The sequence below is a fragment of the Mytilus trossulus genome, chromosome 6 (assembly GCF_036588685.1).
Source record: "Mytilus trossulus isolate FHL-02 chromosome 6, PNRI_Mtr1.1.1.hap1, whole genome shotgun sequence".
Lineage (NCBI taxonomy): Eukaryota > Metazoa > Mollusca > Bivalvia > Mytilida > Mytilidae > Mytilus > Mytilus trossulus.
The window spans coordinates 46,214,622-46,230,229 of record NC_086378.1 but is presented as its reverse complement, the minus strand read 5'-3'; the positions used below and the strand labels follow the sequence as shown (position 1 = coordinate 46,230,229).

Genomic DNA, 15,608 nt, shown 5'->3' with positions numbered 1-15,608 from the left:
CAAAGATTTATGTTATTGATTGATTGGTTGTTATTTGCTTAACGTCCAGTCGCAAATAATTTTACAATATAAGAATACAGTTTTATTGATGTTGGCAAAACACAATTCATCAAGTACACACTCGTCTGAAATGTAAACACTTCAGTTGTATTATATAGATAAAACATAACAATACTGTTAAATCTTGGATGTTATATAATGTTTACACTTCTAGATTAAAGGATACTTTGTTTTAAATTTGTCTAAGGACATTTAGTGCTTTTTTTCATGCACATATACAACTGATAGGCCGTACGGTGACCTATAGTTGTTAATGTCTGTGTCATTTTGGTCTTTTGTTGATAGTTGTCTCATTGGAAATCATACCACATCTTCTTTTTTATGTTTAATTTTTTTACTAATAAGAGAACTATAAATATAGCTCAGTAAACACATAATATCGTATTTCATCGTTCATCCCCGTGGAACGTCTCCAATCTTTGGGTTGCGAGTGCAATATTACTTGAAAATGGCGACGTTGATTATAGCAAACCAGGGTGGTCTAGTCATGCTTAAAGTTTGTGTAACGGGATTGCTTTCCTTAGTAAATGTGGTAGATACTTATTTAACTAAGGAAGTACTTCTTTAGCCCAGTCGCCATGCAGTCGAAGTACGCTCTGCCATGTACCATAGAGGTCCCGGGCTCGAGTCCAGGTGAAGACAAGGATGATTTTGTAAGAAGAATAATGCTTTCCGGTTACACATGAAATAAAAACGTTATTGGAAAAGTATTGATTTTAATTTTTCATCCCTTAAATATGAGGAATGAGGTATACTGAACTTATACAGGACAATATTAATCAGATTTATCATTTTCAGGAGGGGTTGTTGCCAAAACAACCAGTAGAGATGGATTGGTGTTATTTGCAAAATAAAATAAAATAAGCATAATAAATCATTACCTCAAGGGTAACTATTGCATTGCTGTAGTGTAACTTTTTGTGTTCTTCCGACCAGTTGTGAAACTCTGCCGGATTAGGGGTCCGTTTGGCTGTACGGGATGGGATGAACAGATACATTTGTACGCAGTCACGTCCGTTCAGAATGGAGACGTAAATTCCGATGCCTCGTGTAGAGAGAGGTCATGCTTTTGCACGTAAAGAACCCGTTCAACAACTCTTAGAAGGGTCCGTAGGTGGCCTGTTGCATGGCAAACTATCTGTCAACATCCACTTTACCCATATTTTCCAGTAGCGGTCAAAATTTCATTCCGGACGGACTTTATTAATTATCTATCTATTGTATTTATTGTTAATTTTTTCTCGTCCTGAACATGTGTGAAATATTTGCCACTGGACTATAAGCAACCAACTACGTACTGTAGCATTCAATATGTTGAATAACACCAATTATACTTTTATTTTGTTTAACTTTTGAAGAGATTTCAATTCATTCTGATGAGTAAAATTACAAATTTAATGCGGGAATGTTAATTAGCAATAGAACAAAACGGACAAGCACGATTGTGATTTAAGAAGTTCGTTGTAAATGTTGCTTTCTTTTTTCTTTTTATTAAACTTGTTTTACAAATAATTTTGCCATCATTTCAGTGACGCTGACCATCATCAACTGTTATGATACAAGAGCAGGCGCCAGCGTACAAGTTATCTTCACAGCTGCTAAGCTTATTGCCCTAGTGATCATTGTAATAGGAGGACTGGTTAAACTAGGACAAGGTAAACAACATAACATTCAAACCTTAAAGGAGGTGTGCCGGTAATCCTACATCCTATTTTTTTTAAAACCTCATCATATTTGATTCAAAAAAAGAAGAACGATATATCGAAATCCTTAACTCACCACGAGGTGTGAAAGTTGTGAACAATTCAACAAAGATGACACATTATACAATACTAGTATGCAAACACCAAAGATATTTAGATGAGAAATGGGACCATCTATGCAAAAAAAAAACCGACACATACAAAAAAATCGCAAAAAAAAATAACCACCCCCCTAAAAAAACCACAATAGAATTAAAAAAAAAATGATAACGTCTTTAGAGATGTCCCTTTTATTGTCCCACGGTTTCATGTATGTGCTCGCCTTGAGTGTGTTTTATCACAGCTTCGTGTTTAAAATCACTGTTGAATTATAACATATTTGTATATTCTGTTCACTGTAGGACATACAGCTACAATGAAGACAGGGTTTGATGGAACTGTCGGGTCGGCGTCCGGTGTTGCTTTGGCATTTTATGATGCATTATGGGCTTACGATGGTTGGTAAGAACTCCAATGTGTCACACTAGTTTTATTCTTTTTGTAATGGTAATTCAAAAGAGATAGTAATGTGTAAAACATTGATTACTTCTTAAAAAACTAGAAAGATATAGTCTGAGACTTTGCAATATTAAAACACATTCACAAAAAAAATATATAGAAAAACGGAAGACTTCGCTATATTTGTATTCGGCTGTTTTCTTGTCGTGTTGTTGTTTCACTCTTTGACACATTACCTATCTCAATTGTCAATTTATTAACCCCACACAAAATTTCGGTAATCACAGGCGTTCTAGAAGATACGAACGTCCTGCTCGTGTCATTACACATGGCGTGTTGCTAGTATGTTTTTGTTCTATTTTATGTTGTCGGGTTACATTCTAGTTTCCTTAAATTCATACTCATTATTATATAAAAAAAAGCTTTGGTAATTCAATGTATAAACAATACATACACTATCATATTAAACGGGGAAAAATATAGAAATGGACATTGCTATGTATGTGTTTCTTTATTCTACATTGGCTAGAGGTATAGGTGAAGTGTTGATATCTCACAAAACATGTTTAACCCCGCCGCATGTTTGAGCCTGTCATAAGTCAGGAACCACTGGCTATTGTTAGTCTTGTATGGTTTTTTTTTGTTTAAGTTCATTTATATGTTTTGGAGTCTAGTGTGACTTCCATTGTCACTGAAATTGAGAATTGAAAAAGGGAATGTGTCAAAGAGACAACAACCCGACCAAATAAAAAAAAACAGCAGAAGGTCACCAATAGGTCTTCAATGTAGCGAGAAATTCCCGCACCCGGAGGCGTCCTTCAGCTGGCCCCTAAACAAATATATACTAGTTCAGTGATAATGAACGCCATACTAGTATCCAAATTGTACACAAGAAACTAAAATTAAAACAATACAAGACTAACAAAGGCCAGAGGCTCCTGACTTGGGACAGGCGCAAAAATGCGGCGGGGTTAAACATGTTTGTGAGATCTCAACCCTACCCCTATACCTCTAACCAATGTAGAAAAGTAAAAGCATAACAATACGCACATTAAAATTCAGTTCAAGAGAAGTCCGAGTCTGATGTCGGAATTCGAAGATGTAACCAAAGAAAATAAACAAAATGACAATAATACATAAATAACAACAGACTACAAGCAGTTAACTGACATGCCAGCTCCAGACTTCAATTAAACTGACTGAAAGATTATGGTTTCATCATATTATGGTTTCATATATCACATCAGGCACAATCCTTCCCGTTGGGGGTTTAGTATCATACCATCACAATTTTAATTAGGGGCCAACTGAAAACCCCCTCCGGGTGCGAAATTGTTTCGTTGCGTGGAAGACCCATTGGTGCCTTCGGCTGTTGTCAGCTGTTTGGTCAAGTTAACTTGTTGTCCCTTAATATACATATTCCCTATTTCCATTCTCAATTTTATATTTATGATCAACATTAGCATAATGGAACGAGATACCAAATTAGGTGGGTGTATTATGAAAGAAAATATACTAAGTAAATTTAAACATTTTTGTAGGTGTTTATGATATTTTCTCTTATAACCATTAGAGTTATCTCTCTTTGTAGGAATAATTTGAATTACATCACAGAGGAACTCAAGAATCCATATGTGTAAGGCTAAATATAATTTATAAATATAATATTTAATATTATGAAAATTCATAGTCCTGTAACATTCTACAAATATTACACTCAGTCGGATTGCCAAGTCTTGGTTTAGATATGTTTTTATCTTTTAAAATTTGAAAGCTCAGTTTATTACATGTATAAGAAATAGGCAAAATGTAACATGAAGTTTTGTGTAATATTCATAATTATGTACTATAATTTTTTTCTAATATAAAACAAATCGTACATTTTCTTTTAAGTTAATGATTTATATTGCAATTCTTGCTGCATTATACAAAACTGAAAAGTTTAAGATAAAAACAAACGTTTACTTTCATTTTTAAACGAAATTAACGTACTAGGATAGATAATAAATGCGAAAGAAATATGTTGTTTATAGACTTATTATGGACCTTTCGGGTCCGTATAAGCGGTGTTCCAACAGTATGAATTGGTACATAGATCTATTATGTATATGTTGTCTCAGCTGATGAAAAATGGTTAAAGTCATATGAAACTTCAGATTAAAATAAATGAAGCATATGTTTTTTTATAACTTACATGTAATGACTAGTATTTTTAATATAAAACTTATCTATATTTACTTCTTTCTCACGAAAAAGTCTTTAATTTGTCCAAATTTAGAAGAAATTTCCTTTTTAAATTTTTTGCTTCCAGTCAACAATTATTCGCCCATATGTTTGCCGTATACAGTGAAAACTCCGGTGATCGCAATACCATGCATACGTAATAAACTATCTTTATATTGTACATGTTATTCACGTGCTCAATAGCCATGCTTCTTTGTTGATTGTTTACTAAGGTGACAATTGGTTAACTACGACTTCAACACACGACAATTAAGTAGCTGCCATATGCCATATGTTCACATGATAACAGAACGAGAGAAATTTTTGTTTTCACGCCGAGTAGTTACGATTGGATATGGAGGTGTAAATAATGCAATAAAACGTCACAGTAGATTAGTTATTATAAGTTTATGATATATCCAAGCATTGGTTCAAGAATTGGATAAACATTATTTTTCACCAGTCGTTCGTTTCATATGGCTTTGAACTAAAGATTCATACGATTTTGTCGCGTGTTTTGTATATTCATTTATTTAACGAGTTTTGACCATCAGTAACATATTGTTGCCTCTAAATTATATGAGTACTTTTTGTTTTGAGACACATTTTTCCTTAATTGTAGAAATCTACCCCGAGCTAACATCGTTGGTGTACTGTTAGTGACCGTTCTCTATGTTTTAGCCAATATTTCATATCTGGTTGTGTTGGGAACAGATGGTTTGTTGGAATCTGATGCTGTTGCCGTGGTAATGTTTCTATCATAATTGAGTTACTAGTAATCAATAATAATTCTTATCCGCAAATTTTATCAAGGGCAGTAATTTGACCAAAAGGGCCACGAAACGTTCAAACGTGGTACAAGTCAAATGAATAAATAATAAAATACATACTTTGGGTTTTACCATATGACGCGCATGACTTTTGTCCAAAATCCAACCCAGCTTGTCGGTCTATAGTACAAAGCAAGGTTTATATATTCATATCGCGCCTACGTGTTCTCGTCCTGGATATTTATTTAATTTGTCACTCGACTCCAAACAGCCATCCATACATTCTTTAAATGTAAAATTGTTTTGAATATAATTTCAATAGAAATTATCAGATGATGATGTATATATGAAAATTCAAAGTATACTTACAACACATTTTCGCAACACGTTCATATATAAGTGCCAGCTACGTACATTGAAGTACTCATTTCTCAAGTGATACGTGTATGTGTGAATGCTAGTTTTTATCATTTTGAATTTCAGACATGGGGAGAGGAAGTACTTGGATCTGCTGGTATAATAATGCCAATATTTGTTTTGTGTTCAACATTTGGTGCTGCAAATGGATCCTTATTTTCAGGGGTCAGGTAAGTTATATCGGTATCGTGGACTGTTTTGTTAGCTTTCGTGTTCCTACATGTCTTTTGTTTTCGGTGTAATTTTTTCTGTCGTTTCCGGGCGTTGATAACCGCAAAATTACATACATGTGTAGTAAGTGTTTCAAATTTAAATATAACAATGGAATTGAGAATTGGAAACCGGGAATGTGTCAATGAGACTTCAGCAAGTCGTAATTTATGAAATATTGTTATAATAACTGCCTGTTTTAGATACATTAGAAATTGATTAATGATGTATTTTGTGTGTGAAAAGAACCCTACCGGTTCCAATTGGTTGACATTAAAATGTTTGGATAATTTTTCTTTACCCTTTTGTGTTAATTCTCGCAAGAGAAATGCACTATTGCGCATATCACCATTTGACTAATTTGGTTGGAGAAGAATCTAAAATATGACATTTGGTCTCTTGTGTAGAGTTGTCTCATTCGAAATCAAACCACATCTTTTTTTATATTTACAAAAATTGATAGAAATGACTGGAAAAAAGTTGTGAAAACATATCAGTGGTAAAATAGATATAGGTTCTATCACTGATAGGAAATATAGTGAAGCAGTGGTTAGATGGACCATATCTAATGATTTCCATATCCACCAATCTATGGTTGTAATTTTCATAATGATTATTTCTTGAACTTGTATGCCGACATAAAGGACACAACAATTTTTTTTTTAATTTTAGAACACTATACTCTGCTGCAAGAGATGAACAATTTCCAGAAATATTGTCATATGTAAACTGTCGAAGGTATACACCAATCCCATGTCTTATATTTACAGTAAGTGGATGTCCAAAATCTCAATATATCTTTAACATTCAGCACACACTTGCATTCCAGTCATGTTTAAAATGTACGAACAAGTGTGGACACAGATACGTGTGTATAGCAATGACGTCGCGCAAGATACTGGTGACAATTTGAAGGTGATTCGAGAAAAATCGGCGAAAAGGCTAACTGTCCGTTTAGGACGCAACAATTTGCAGAATCGCTAAATAATTTTCGTTACCCAATCTAATGGCAACATAATATCTGTTTTTCATGATATTTTTTTCACGAATAGGTTTCGATTTGAAGCGCGAAATTTTATGAAATAGGCAATTTTGCCGTGTAATGCGTTACATTGAACATTGAGATCTCCAAACATTTTTGAGAATGAAATATGGATTGAGTAGCCAAAGGTAGTTCTCATTTGGAAGGAATTTTAAAGAACCATATGTAAAGTTTTGAATTACATAATTTTACTTACATATATGACGTCATACATGTAGAAAAATGACGTCATAGCAACTTTTTGATCTTGTAATGGTGACAAATAATCTAGACTCCAACTGCAAACTTTGAAGATCAAATTCATATACTGAAGGTAATTTTAAAAGGATATCGTTTATATTTATAATTTATAAATTACAAACATTTCTGTTTAAATTGGTACCAAACTTTTTGAGTTTACTTGTTTTAAAAAAAAACTATTGAAAAAATTTAAAATCAGAAAAAATGTCCCGTATCATCTGAAATCCAAACAAATATTCCATTTTGACGATTTCGGGATCTACGATGTATCGCGATTAAATCAGAAGAAAAATACTGATACAGATTTCAAAAATTACAACAAATACTGAACATGATAATATAAATACTGGCTGTTTTTATATTTTATCCTTTTCGCAAATAAAGAAAAGAAAAATCAGAAAAAATGTCCAATGAGACAAGAAACGTCGAAAAATAATGAAACGTCATATTTCACACAGAGTCAATACGCAAAAGAAATTATAAGAAGAACTTGTAAAGAATCGATCTTCATACATGAAACGATATGGGCATGTTTTTGCCTTAGGGAGCTTCCATTTGATTTTTAAAGGGGGGGGGGGGGCTAGAATGAAATTTGAAAAAGAGGGAGGACAGGGGTTTTGATTGTAAAAAAAAGGCAGACAGGAGTTTCGAGTAAAAAAATAATGAATAAGAATGGAAACGGGGAATATGTCAAAGAGATAACAACCCGACCAAAACGTAGAAAACAGCCCAAGGCCACCAATGGGTCTTCAACATGCGAGAAATCCCGCACCCAGAGGAGGTCTTGAGTAGGCCCCGAAATCCTAATGTATACTAGATCAAGAAAATGGACGCCACTCTTCACTTCGAAACACAGAGATGAACTAAAAGTAAAAAAATATAAAAGACTAACAAAAGCTATAGGACAGGCGCGAACTGCGGTGGGTTAAAAGGGCAGGATGAGCAATTGGCAAACAAACCCAGGATAAACTTGTAAAAAAAGGCAGGACCAAATATAGTGAAAATAAAAATGCCGGACCGAGATAACAACTATAAAAAATGCCGGACAAAATTTTTCATCCCTAGCACCCCCCCCCCCCCCCCCCCCCCCCCCCCCCCCCATTAAAATCAAATGGTTGCTCCCTTAATGAAATAAAATATTATTCTATATTAAAATTCGTAAAAAATGATTTGACTTTAGGAAGTTCTGAAACAATCTAAAAGAAGAGTTACCATATTAGATAATTTTCGTAGACAAAACAAGAGGCACCAATCCCTTCAAACAACCGAAATGATCTCTGGTGTTTCAGGAGAATGATTAGTTCCAAAAAAATAAAACACGAGACAAAAAAGACTCATATTTAATTATTGAATGTATTTATAAACCAACAATCAATTAAAATAATCGGACTTAAAAAAATCAGACCAAAATTTTGTGTACATTCAAATATAAATATGCTTACAGAAATATGAATAACAGAAAAAAAAGTAAACTTTCGGCTAAGGAAATACTTATTAGGAACAGAGAACGAAAAAGGCTTCAGAAAAATGAAACGAGTAGAAAATCTTATGGAAAGTTGTACAAGAATAAAGAGAGCGAGACAAAAACATATAGTCAAACGATTAATGCAAGAAAAAAGAGAGAACAAAGGGAGAAATCTAAGAAAATAAATGAAAGAAAACTGAAAAATAAAATGAATGTCCGTAAACACAGAGGTAAAAAAAATGTAGAACTTTCATCAATGTCACTTGTTGTACCAGAAGGTTCAAATGTTTTCAAAAACAGAATGGAAAAGGCCAGAGCCCTAAGAAAATTTAAAGAAGGTTTACCAAAATCTCAATCTAAACGATGCGCAGTTATATCGACTTATTTGGCCCGCAGATCCCCTTGATCGCCAACAATAGCTAATCTGAAACATTCAGTTTCGCCAGTTGAAATGGCCGTCGTTGCAGATATTCAAGAAATAATAAAATCTACAAAATTAAAGCGATCTAAGAATGCACGTTCGGTAATGAATTCTGTTACTGCATCAATCAGCGGGGAAAATTTAGCAAACTCGAGAGGTAAAATTAAAACTGTGTAAAAATTTAGGTTTGCCAGCAAGAAGGGTTGCTGGAGGCCAGCGTATTAGGTCTAGAATTCTTAAAAGTGAATCGTCTGCATGGGCTCTTACGCAACAGAAAACAAGAAAAGATTCCATTTCAGAAGAAACAAAGAAAACAGTTTATAACTTTTGGCTCTCTGATGGCATATCACACCCGACCGGCAACAAATCCGATATCAAAAGAGAACGATTGGGACCAAACTTATATACTTCGCATATGACACACGTGCTGGAAAAAACACAAACTGATGCGTATTTAGATTTTGTCGCCAAATATCCGGAAATTAAAATTGGACAAAGAGCATTTGAGAAACTTCGACCGTTTTTCGTAAGACCTGCATCTGAAAAAGATAGAAATACATGCTGTTGTAGATATCACGTGGAAGCAAACCTTGTTTTCAAAGCATGTATGAAGTTCAGAAAATCGTGTGACAGGGAAACCGATTCGCAAGAAAGTGACTATCCCGTATTTGAGAAAATGTCAGACCTTATACATATTACGCTATGTCCAAAAGTAAATGGATTTTATAGAAAAAATTGTCTTGACCGAAAATGTAGCCTTTGCGGAGTTGGTAATTTCAAACTTTCACCCAACGAATCACAGTCGTCTTCAACTGTTGAATGGCAAAAATATGAATATATAACTGAAAAATCGAAGGGTAAAAATGTAAGGCGCCGACTGACCCTGATAAAAAAGAAAACTAGCGTAAACGAAATGTTTCTCAATTTAAAAAAGCTTCTCGAAACTTTCCCCGCTCACCAGCACCGATCAAACTGGCAAAGCAATCAACTTAAAAGTCTTGTTCAGAACTTGCCAGTCAATCATTGCATATGCATCCACGATTATTCGGAAAATTATCGCTGTGTCGAGAAAGAAGAAATCCAATCCAATTACTTCCAAAGAACTGAATGCAGCATTCATGTAACCGTCATGCACCGACACGCCATTTTAGAATACGATGGTGTAGACAGTACAGAAGAATTTCCGGAAATAATTACGGAACATTTTTTCGTAATTTCCCCGGACCTGCAACATGATAATGATTTTACAAAATATGTCCAAAAGAAAGTTAAGGAATATTTAGATTCAATATCATACACAGTTGATCATATGCATGAATTCACAGACGGTTGTTCTAGCCAATATAAATCGCGGCACTGTTTAGGAAGTTTATCTACTGCCATCCCTGATTTCGGATATAAAACATTCCATAGAAATTTCTTTGAAACAAGCCATGCAAAAGGGCCTCAAGATGCCGCGGGGGGATTTATAAAAAGACAGGCGGACATATCTGTTCTACGTGGCAATACAGTGATTCAGAATGCGAAGGATTTATTTACGTTCTGCGAAAGTAGCCTTAAAAAGCCAAGAAGTGCATTATTTAAAAGAAGGGTATTTCGATATGTGGACTCAATTGATAGACACAATTCCAAAATATTTAAGCCGATCCAGCAAAATAGACAAATACATCATGTTTTTACTAGTACATGTAATGAAATCATTGTTTCCGATCTCTCTTGTTACACGTGCGATCAATGCATTTTGGGGAATTATCTTAACTGTTTAAATGTAGAAAATACCGGGGTAAAGAAAACTATTAAGCCACGCGAAATAACACAAACTTCTAACGAAGAAGAAGTAGCACAAGACACTGACATTCTTTCAGAAGACATATCAGATTTGGTATCCATAAACTCAATCTAATTGAAATTAAATCTCTCACTCGCTATTTTTTTTATTCTTGGTCGCTTTAAATTAAATCTCTCACTCGCTATTTTTTTTATTCTTGGTCGCTGCGCTCCCACGCAGCGACCAAGAATAAAAAAAAATAGCGAGTGAGAGATTTAATTTCAATTAGATTGCCATAAACTCTGTTGTGGCTGTCAAAACCGACGATGATAACTTTGACTATTATTTAATGAAAATTTCCAAAGGTTCACACGTATTGAATTCAGCAGAGAGTGACAGCTGGGGTGCTACATATCCCCCTGGATTCGAGGTTTTCCGAGGTCATTATTATGACAAAATCAGTGACAATGATCCGTTAAAATATAAACTTTTAAAGACAAAGACTGCTTTGGTACCGACGAAATCTCTGCTATACATACTTGCTGATGTAGATGCCTCTTATCGTATAACTATTTCAGAGGACACCCATCTAGACATTCTTTCTGTATTGGACAATTTGGATTGAAATAAGAATTAAACATCATGCACTGTTGTTTAGCCACTCATAAAATATTTTAGTAGACCTTTCCGATTCAAATGAAATGATTCAACGTGGCTCTGCTTATAATTAAAAAATATAAAATATATATACATTTTTCGTTAAATAAAATATACATGAATATCTTTACTGAAAAAAAATATTCCCATGAAAAAAACCCTGAATGAATCAATGCTTACACATTAGAAATCACATTAGAAAAACGTTACGTAAAAAACAAGAAAATAAGTCGGGTTTTTGCTATATTTCCGACGTTACGTTATTATCACCAGTATATTATGCGACGTCAATAGTAAAAAGTTTGCTTCTAGGTACTTTGGGAGTCTCCTATTGAATTTGGTTAATACATGAACTTTTAGGAAACAGGTAAAAATGAAAATGACAATTGAAAACAAAAGGTCACATAAATGGTAAAGGAGTCTTGTTAAAAGCTGATATTGATTTGAACAGTCATTAAATGTCTTTCTAATATTTCTTTATTATACATGTAACCGTTCAGATCAAGAGTTTCCCGAAGTTATTTAATATCCAGTCTTTAGGACATCGCCTTCCGTGTAGTTGTGTGAGATGTATACAAACGCAGATTTGGCCCGGCTAATTGAAAATTTGACGTTAAATCACATGCCATCCTATCAATATAAGATATGACCCTTGAAAAGTTCTTTGAGGGGTCAATACAGAGTGGGAAATTAAAGCAAAAGCATTTCTTAAATACAATGCACCTTTCATTTTGATTATTGGACTATATAATGACTTAATAAATATGATAATAACACCCAAGTTATCATATTTTCAATAGTTGATCTTTGCAGAAATTATTCATTGAACTTAGAAGTGCGCTCGAAATATAGAAATGTTTTGTGTATTTTAAGTGAAATTGCTTATCAAAAGCTGGACTTCGTGCTGTAACTTGCAAATTTTTATTATCTTTGCAGGCAACCTTATCGTTATTAATGTTGATTCCCGGTGATATTGGGCAATTGATTGACTTCTTTAGTTTTGCTGCATGGTTGTTTTATGCACTGGCCATCGTTAGTTTGTTTATTTTACGATGGAAAATGAAGGATGCTCATAGACCAATAAAAGTGAGTATTTTTTTTAAATTATTTACCAACCTTATATTCCAGTTGGTTGTTATATATACCAAGTTCACTATCAAAGACATTCTTAAGAAGCGAGAGTTGTTAGTACATGCTTAACATTTAGGCAATTTTTCAGTTGATGTTTTTTTTCTGGCAAACAGGTGATACATTTTTTTCTGTAGAGCAATTGATAATAATTCAAAAGATAAAATATTAGAAAATTATGTAAACACGTATGTTTTCAAAGGCAATCACGAGTCAGAATGCTTTATGAATTGGATACTAACCAACAAAAAGAATGACAAATTAGTGTTAAATAATTTATTTACATTTCATTGTCATGGTAAAAAAAAACTTTGTTACTGTAAAGAAGAGATAATCCTTGAAGGGTATTAACTTGAGATCTTTATACCATGCACGTTACTAAAACATGTATATAAAAGTCATCAATTTATATCATGACATAGTACTATTTGTTTTCAGGTGTTTTTATTGCTGCCAATGATATTTTTGGCCTGTTCTATTTACCTTGTCATTGCACCAATAATTCAAGATCCAAGAATTGAATTCCTTTATGCTGCTATCTTTATGGTCGGTGGTCTAGTGTTTTATATTCCATTAGTTCATTTCCAACTTATGACAGGGCGATTTGGTATGTATGTTAAATAAATTTGAAATAGCAAATACACTTAATATTATCAGATACCATTTAAATTGTTTTCTAGTAAACTGACCGCATTCTATAAGACATCAACTCTTTTCGCCCGTTCGTCCGTCTTTATCCGTCCCACAAATATTTTTCTCAAATATTCAACAGAATTAATGCATATTTGATCATTAGCTTGATAGCAAGGATTTATAAGGTGAGAATACTTTTCAGATCTGTCAGATACTTAATTTCTACCTGCTTTCTGATTAAATTTTTTTAAACATAATTTTATGGTAAAAAATTTAAAAAGTCGCCTTTACTCAATATAAAATGTGTAACTATTGTATGCTAAAATAAATATAGCATCCAGCATCCAGCAGTTATACCAATGAGATGAGTATAATGAAAATACTATTATAATAGATTACACTTAAAAAATACTTCGTGTATTGTGATTAGTCGTCTTCTTAAAATATCTACCAGAAGGAAACATCTAAAACAAAAATTGATTTTTAATCAGCTATTGGTTATAGAGGAGAGATAAGTCGATTGCACGATGCTATGTGGTGTTGCCACATATACTAACAGAACACAATAAAGGCTGAAGCCCCGGTTGGGGAGGAATTCAGATCTACTCATATCATTTATAGGTTGATCTTTAAGCACTATATACTATCATAGTAATGGACTACTGATAGTTATACATTCTAAAATTAAATAAAAGTTAGAAATGGGGAATATGTACCGCATATAATCTGTTGTATTTTATTATTTTATAGATACAGTGACTCGGTTTTTACAGAAACTTATGGAAGTTGCGCCAAGTCCGTATGTTCCAGACTTTGACTGAAAATAGAAAAAAACAGACTACAAGAAAACAAACAGTGGTTGAATCATATGCTACTATATATAGTCGTTCCTTTTATGAAAATCATACCAAAGTGAACAAAATAAAGTATCTTATTGTCATTGATTTGAGAAGATGCATATTCTTACACGCCATAAAATGTAAATATTGTCTTGTCAGGTGCAGTATAATACTTTGTTATTATCGAACAATTATTATACCTCCGCTTTCAAAAAAGGGGGGTATACTGTTCTACCTCTGTCTGTCAGTCCGTCCGTCAGTCAGTCCGTCCCATGAATATTTTTCGTCGCATTTTTCTCAGGAACTACAATACAAGGATTTCTGAAATTTGGTTTCAGGGTTTATCTAAGTCAGCTATACCGTGTGATGCGTTTCCAGATTGATCACTTGACAACTTCCTGTTTACCGAACACTTGTATGATTTTACACATGATAGCCAAGTTGAAAATTTTCGTCACATTTTTCTCAGGAACTACAATACAAGGATTTCTGAAATTTGGTTTCAGGATTTATATAAGTCAGCTATACCGTGTGATGCGTTTTCAGATTCATCACTCGACAACTTCCTGTTTACCGAACACTTGCATATTTTTACACTATTTATATTATCCACTTGCGGCGGGGGTATCATCAGTGAGCAGTAGCTCGCAGTTTCACTTGTTATTATTGCATTATCTTAAACGGATTAGTTATTTGATTTTGAATTCAATTATTATAGCTTTCTACATTTCGTTTTATTGTTTGATCTTCTTGTTTATCTTTTGAATTGTAATCGTATTTTATAAGCAGAGTCCCTCATTATCTTTATTAGAAATGTTTCTTTTTCAAAAGAATTTTAAAATGTTACTAAATAGATAAGTTCGCTTTATAAAGTTGCGTTCGAAATGCAGTGCTTTTCTGAAATGAGTTAATAAAACAGTACATTTGAATATTAAGTATTTGCTGTAAACACTATTTTGTACATGTATATTGATAAAGTCTGATGAACATTGTTGAACTCTGTTGTAGAGATACATATACATGTATACAACAAATAAAGACAGATCAAAATGAGTATTTTATTGATGTTTTTGAACTTCAGCAATTCCGGGTCTTTTTTTGTATCAACTGTCTAAAAAATAGACCAGCTCCCTGTTTATGGGTTGTACAGTTCTTTTATGCCTTTAATATTCTTATAAGGAGGAGTACAACCGATAATCTTTTTGTTTTAAACGGAACAATTAGTACTAATAATTATCGTAGCTTTTGATTTGAAATTATAAGTCAGAAGAGCATATTTAGTTGAGAAACAAAATAAGCTAAAATGATTAATGAAAAGCTATGGAACTCTTTTTTCTTTTTTAAAAGGCGGGAAAAGGCTGCCTCGGAGTTCTACCTCATAATAAGCATTGTCATTATTTGGATTATAAATCGTAAGAAATAATCTAGGAGCTGCTTAATTTTTGGTAATTACCATTAAATAAGCTATCGCAGTCTTCTATTACAAAAAAAGAGGATGAAATTGGTCATAATATTTTACACTGTATCGTAGGAA

General features: G+C 33.4%; 1 protein-coding gene across 2 annotated transcripts in view; it reads left to right on the top strand.

Annotated features, from left to right (window-relative positions):
- The window catches only part of LOC134721438 (b(0,+)-type amino acid transporter 1-like), a 36,445-nt gene extending 21,286 nt beyond the window's left edge, over positions 1 to 15,159 (top strand). For both annotated transcript variants that reach the window (XM_063584469.1, XM_063584468.1), the window contains exons 5-13: positions 1,590 to 1,715; positions 2,165 to 2,264; positions 3,853 to 3,897; positions 5,107 to 5,230; positions 5,738 to 5,841; positions 6,554 to 6,650; positions 12,411 to 12,560; positions 13,041 to 13,209; positions 13,986 to 15,159. In XM_063584469.1, coding sequence (XP_063440539.1) covers positions 1,590 to 1,715; positions 2,165 to 2,264; positions 3,853 to 3,897; positions 5,107 to 5,230; positions 5,738 to 5,841; positions 6,554 to 6,650; positions 12,411 to 12,560; positions 13,041 to 13,209; positions 13,986 to 14,056 — 986 coding nt within the window. In that variant the 3' untranslated portion in view covers positions 14,057 to 15,159. The remainder of the gene's footprint in view (positions 1 to 1,589; positions 1,716 to 2,164; positions 2,265 to 3,852; positions 3,898 to 5,106; positions 5,231 to 5,737; positions 5,842 to 6,553; positions 6,651 to 12,410; positions 12,561 to 13,040; positions 13,210 to 13,985) is intronic.
- The last annotated feature ends 449 nt before the right edge of the window (positions 15,160 to 15,608 follow it).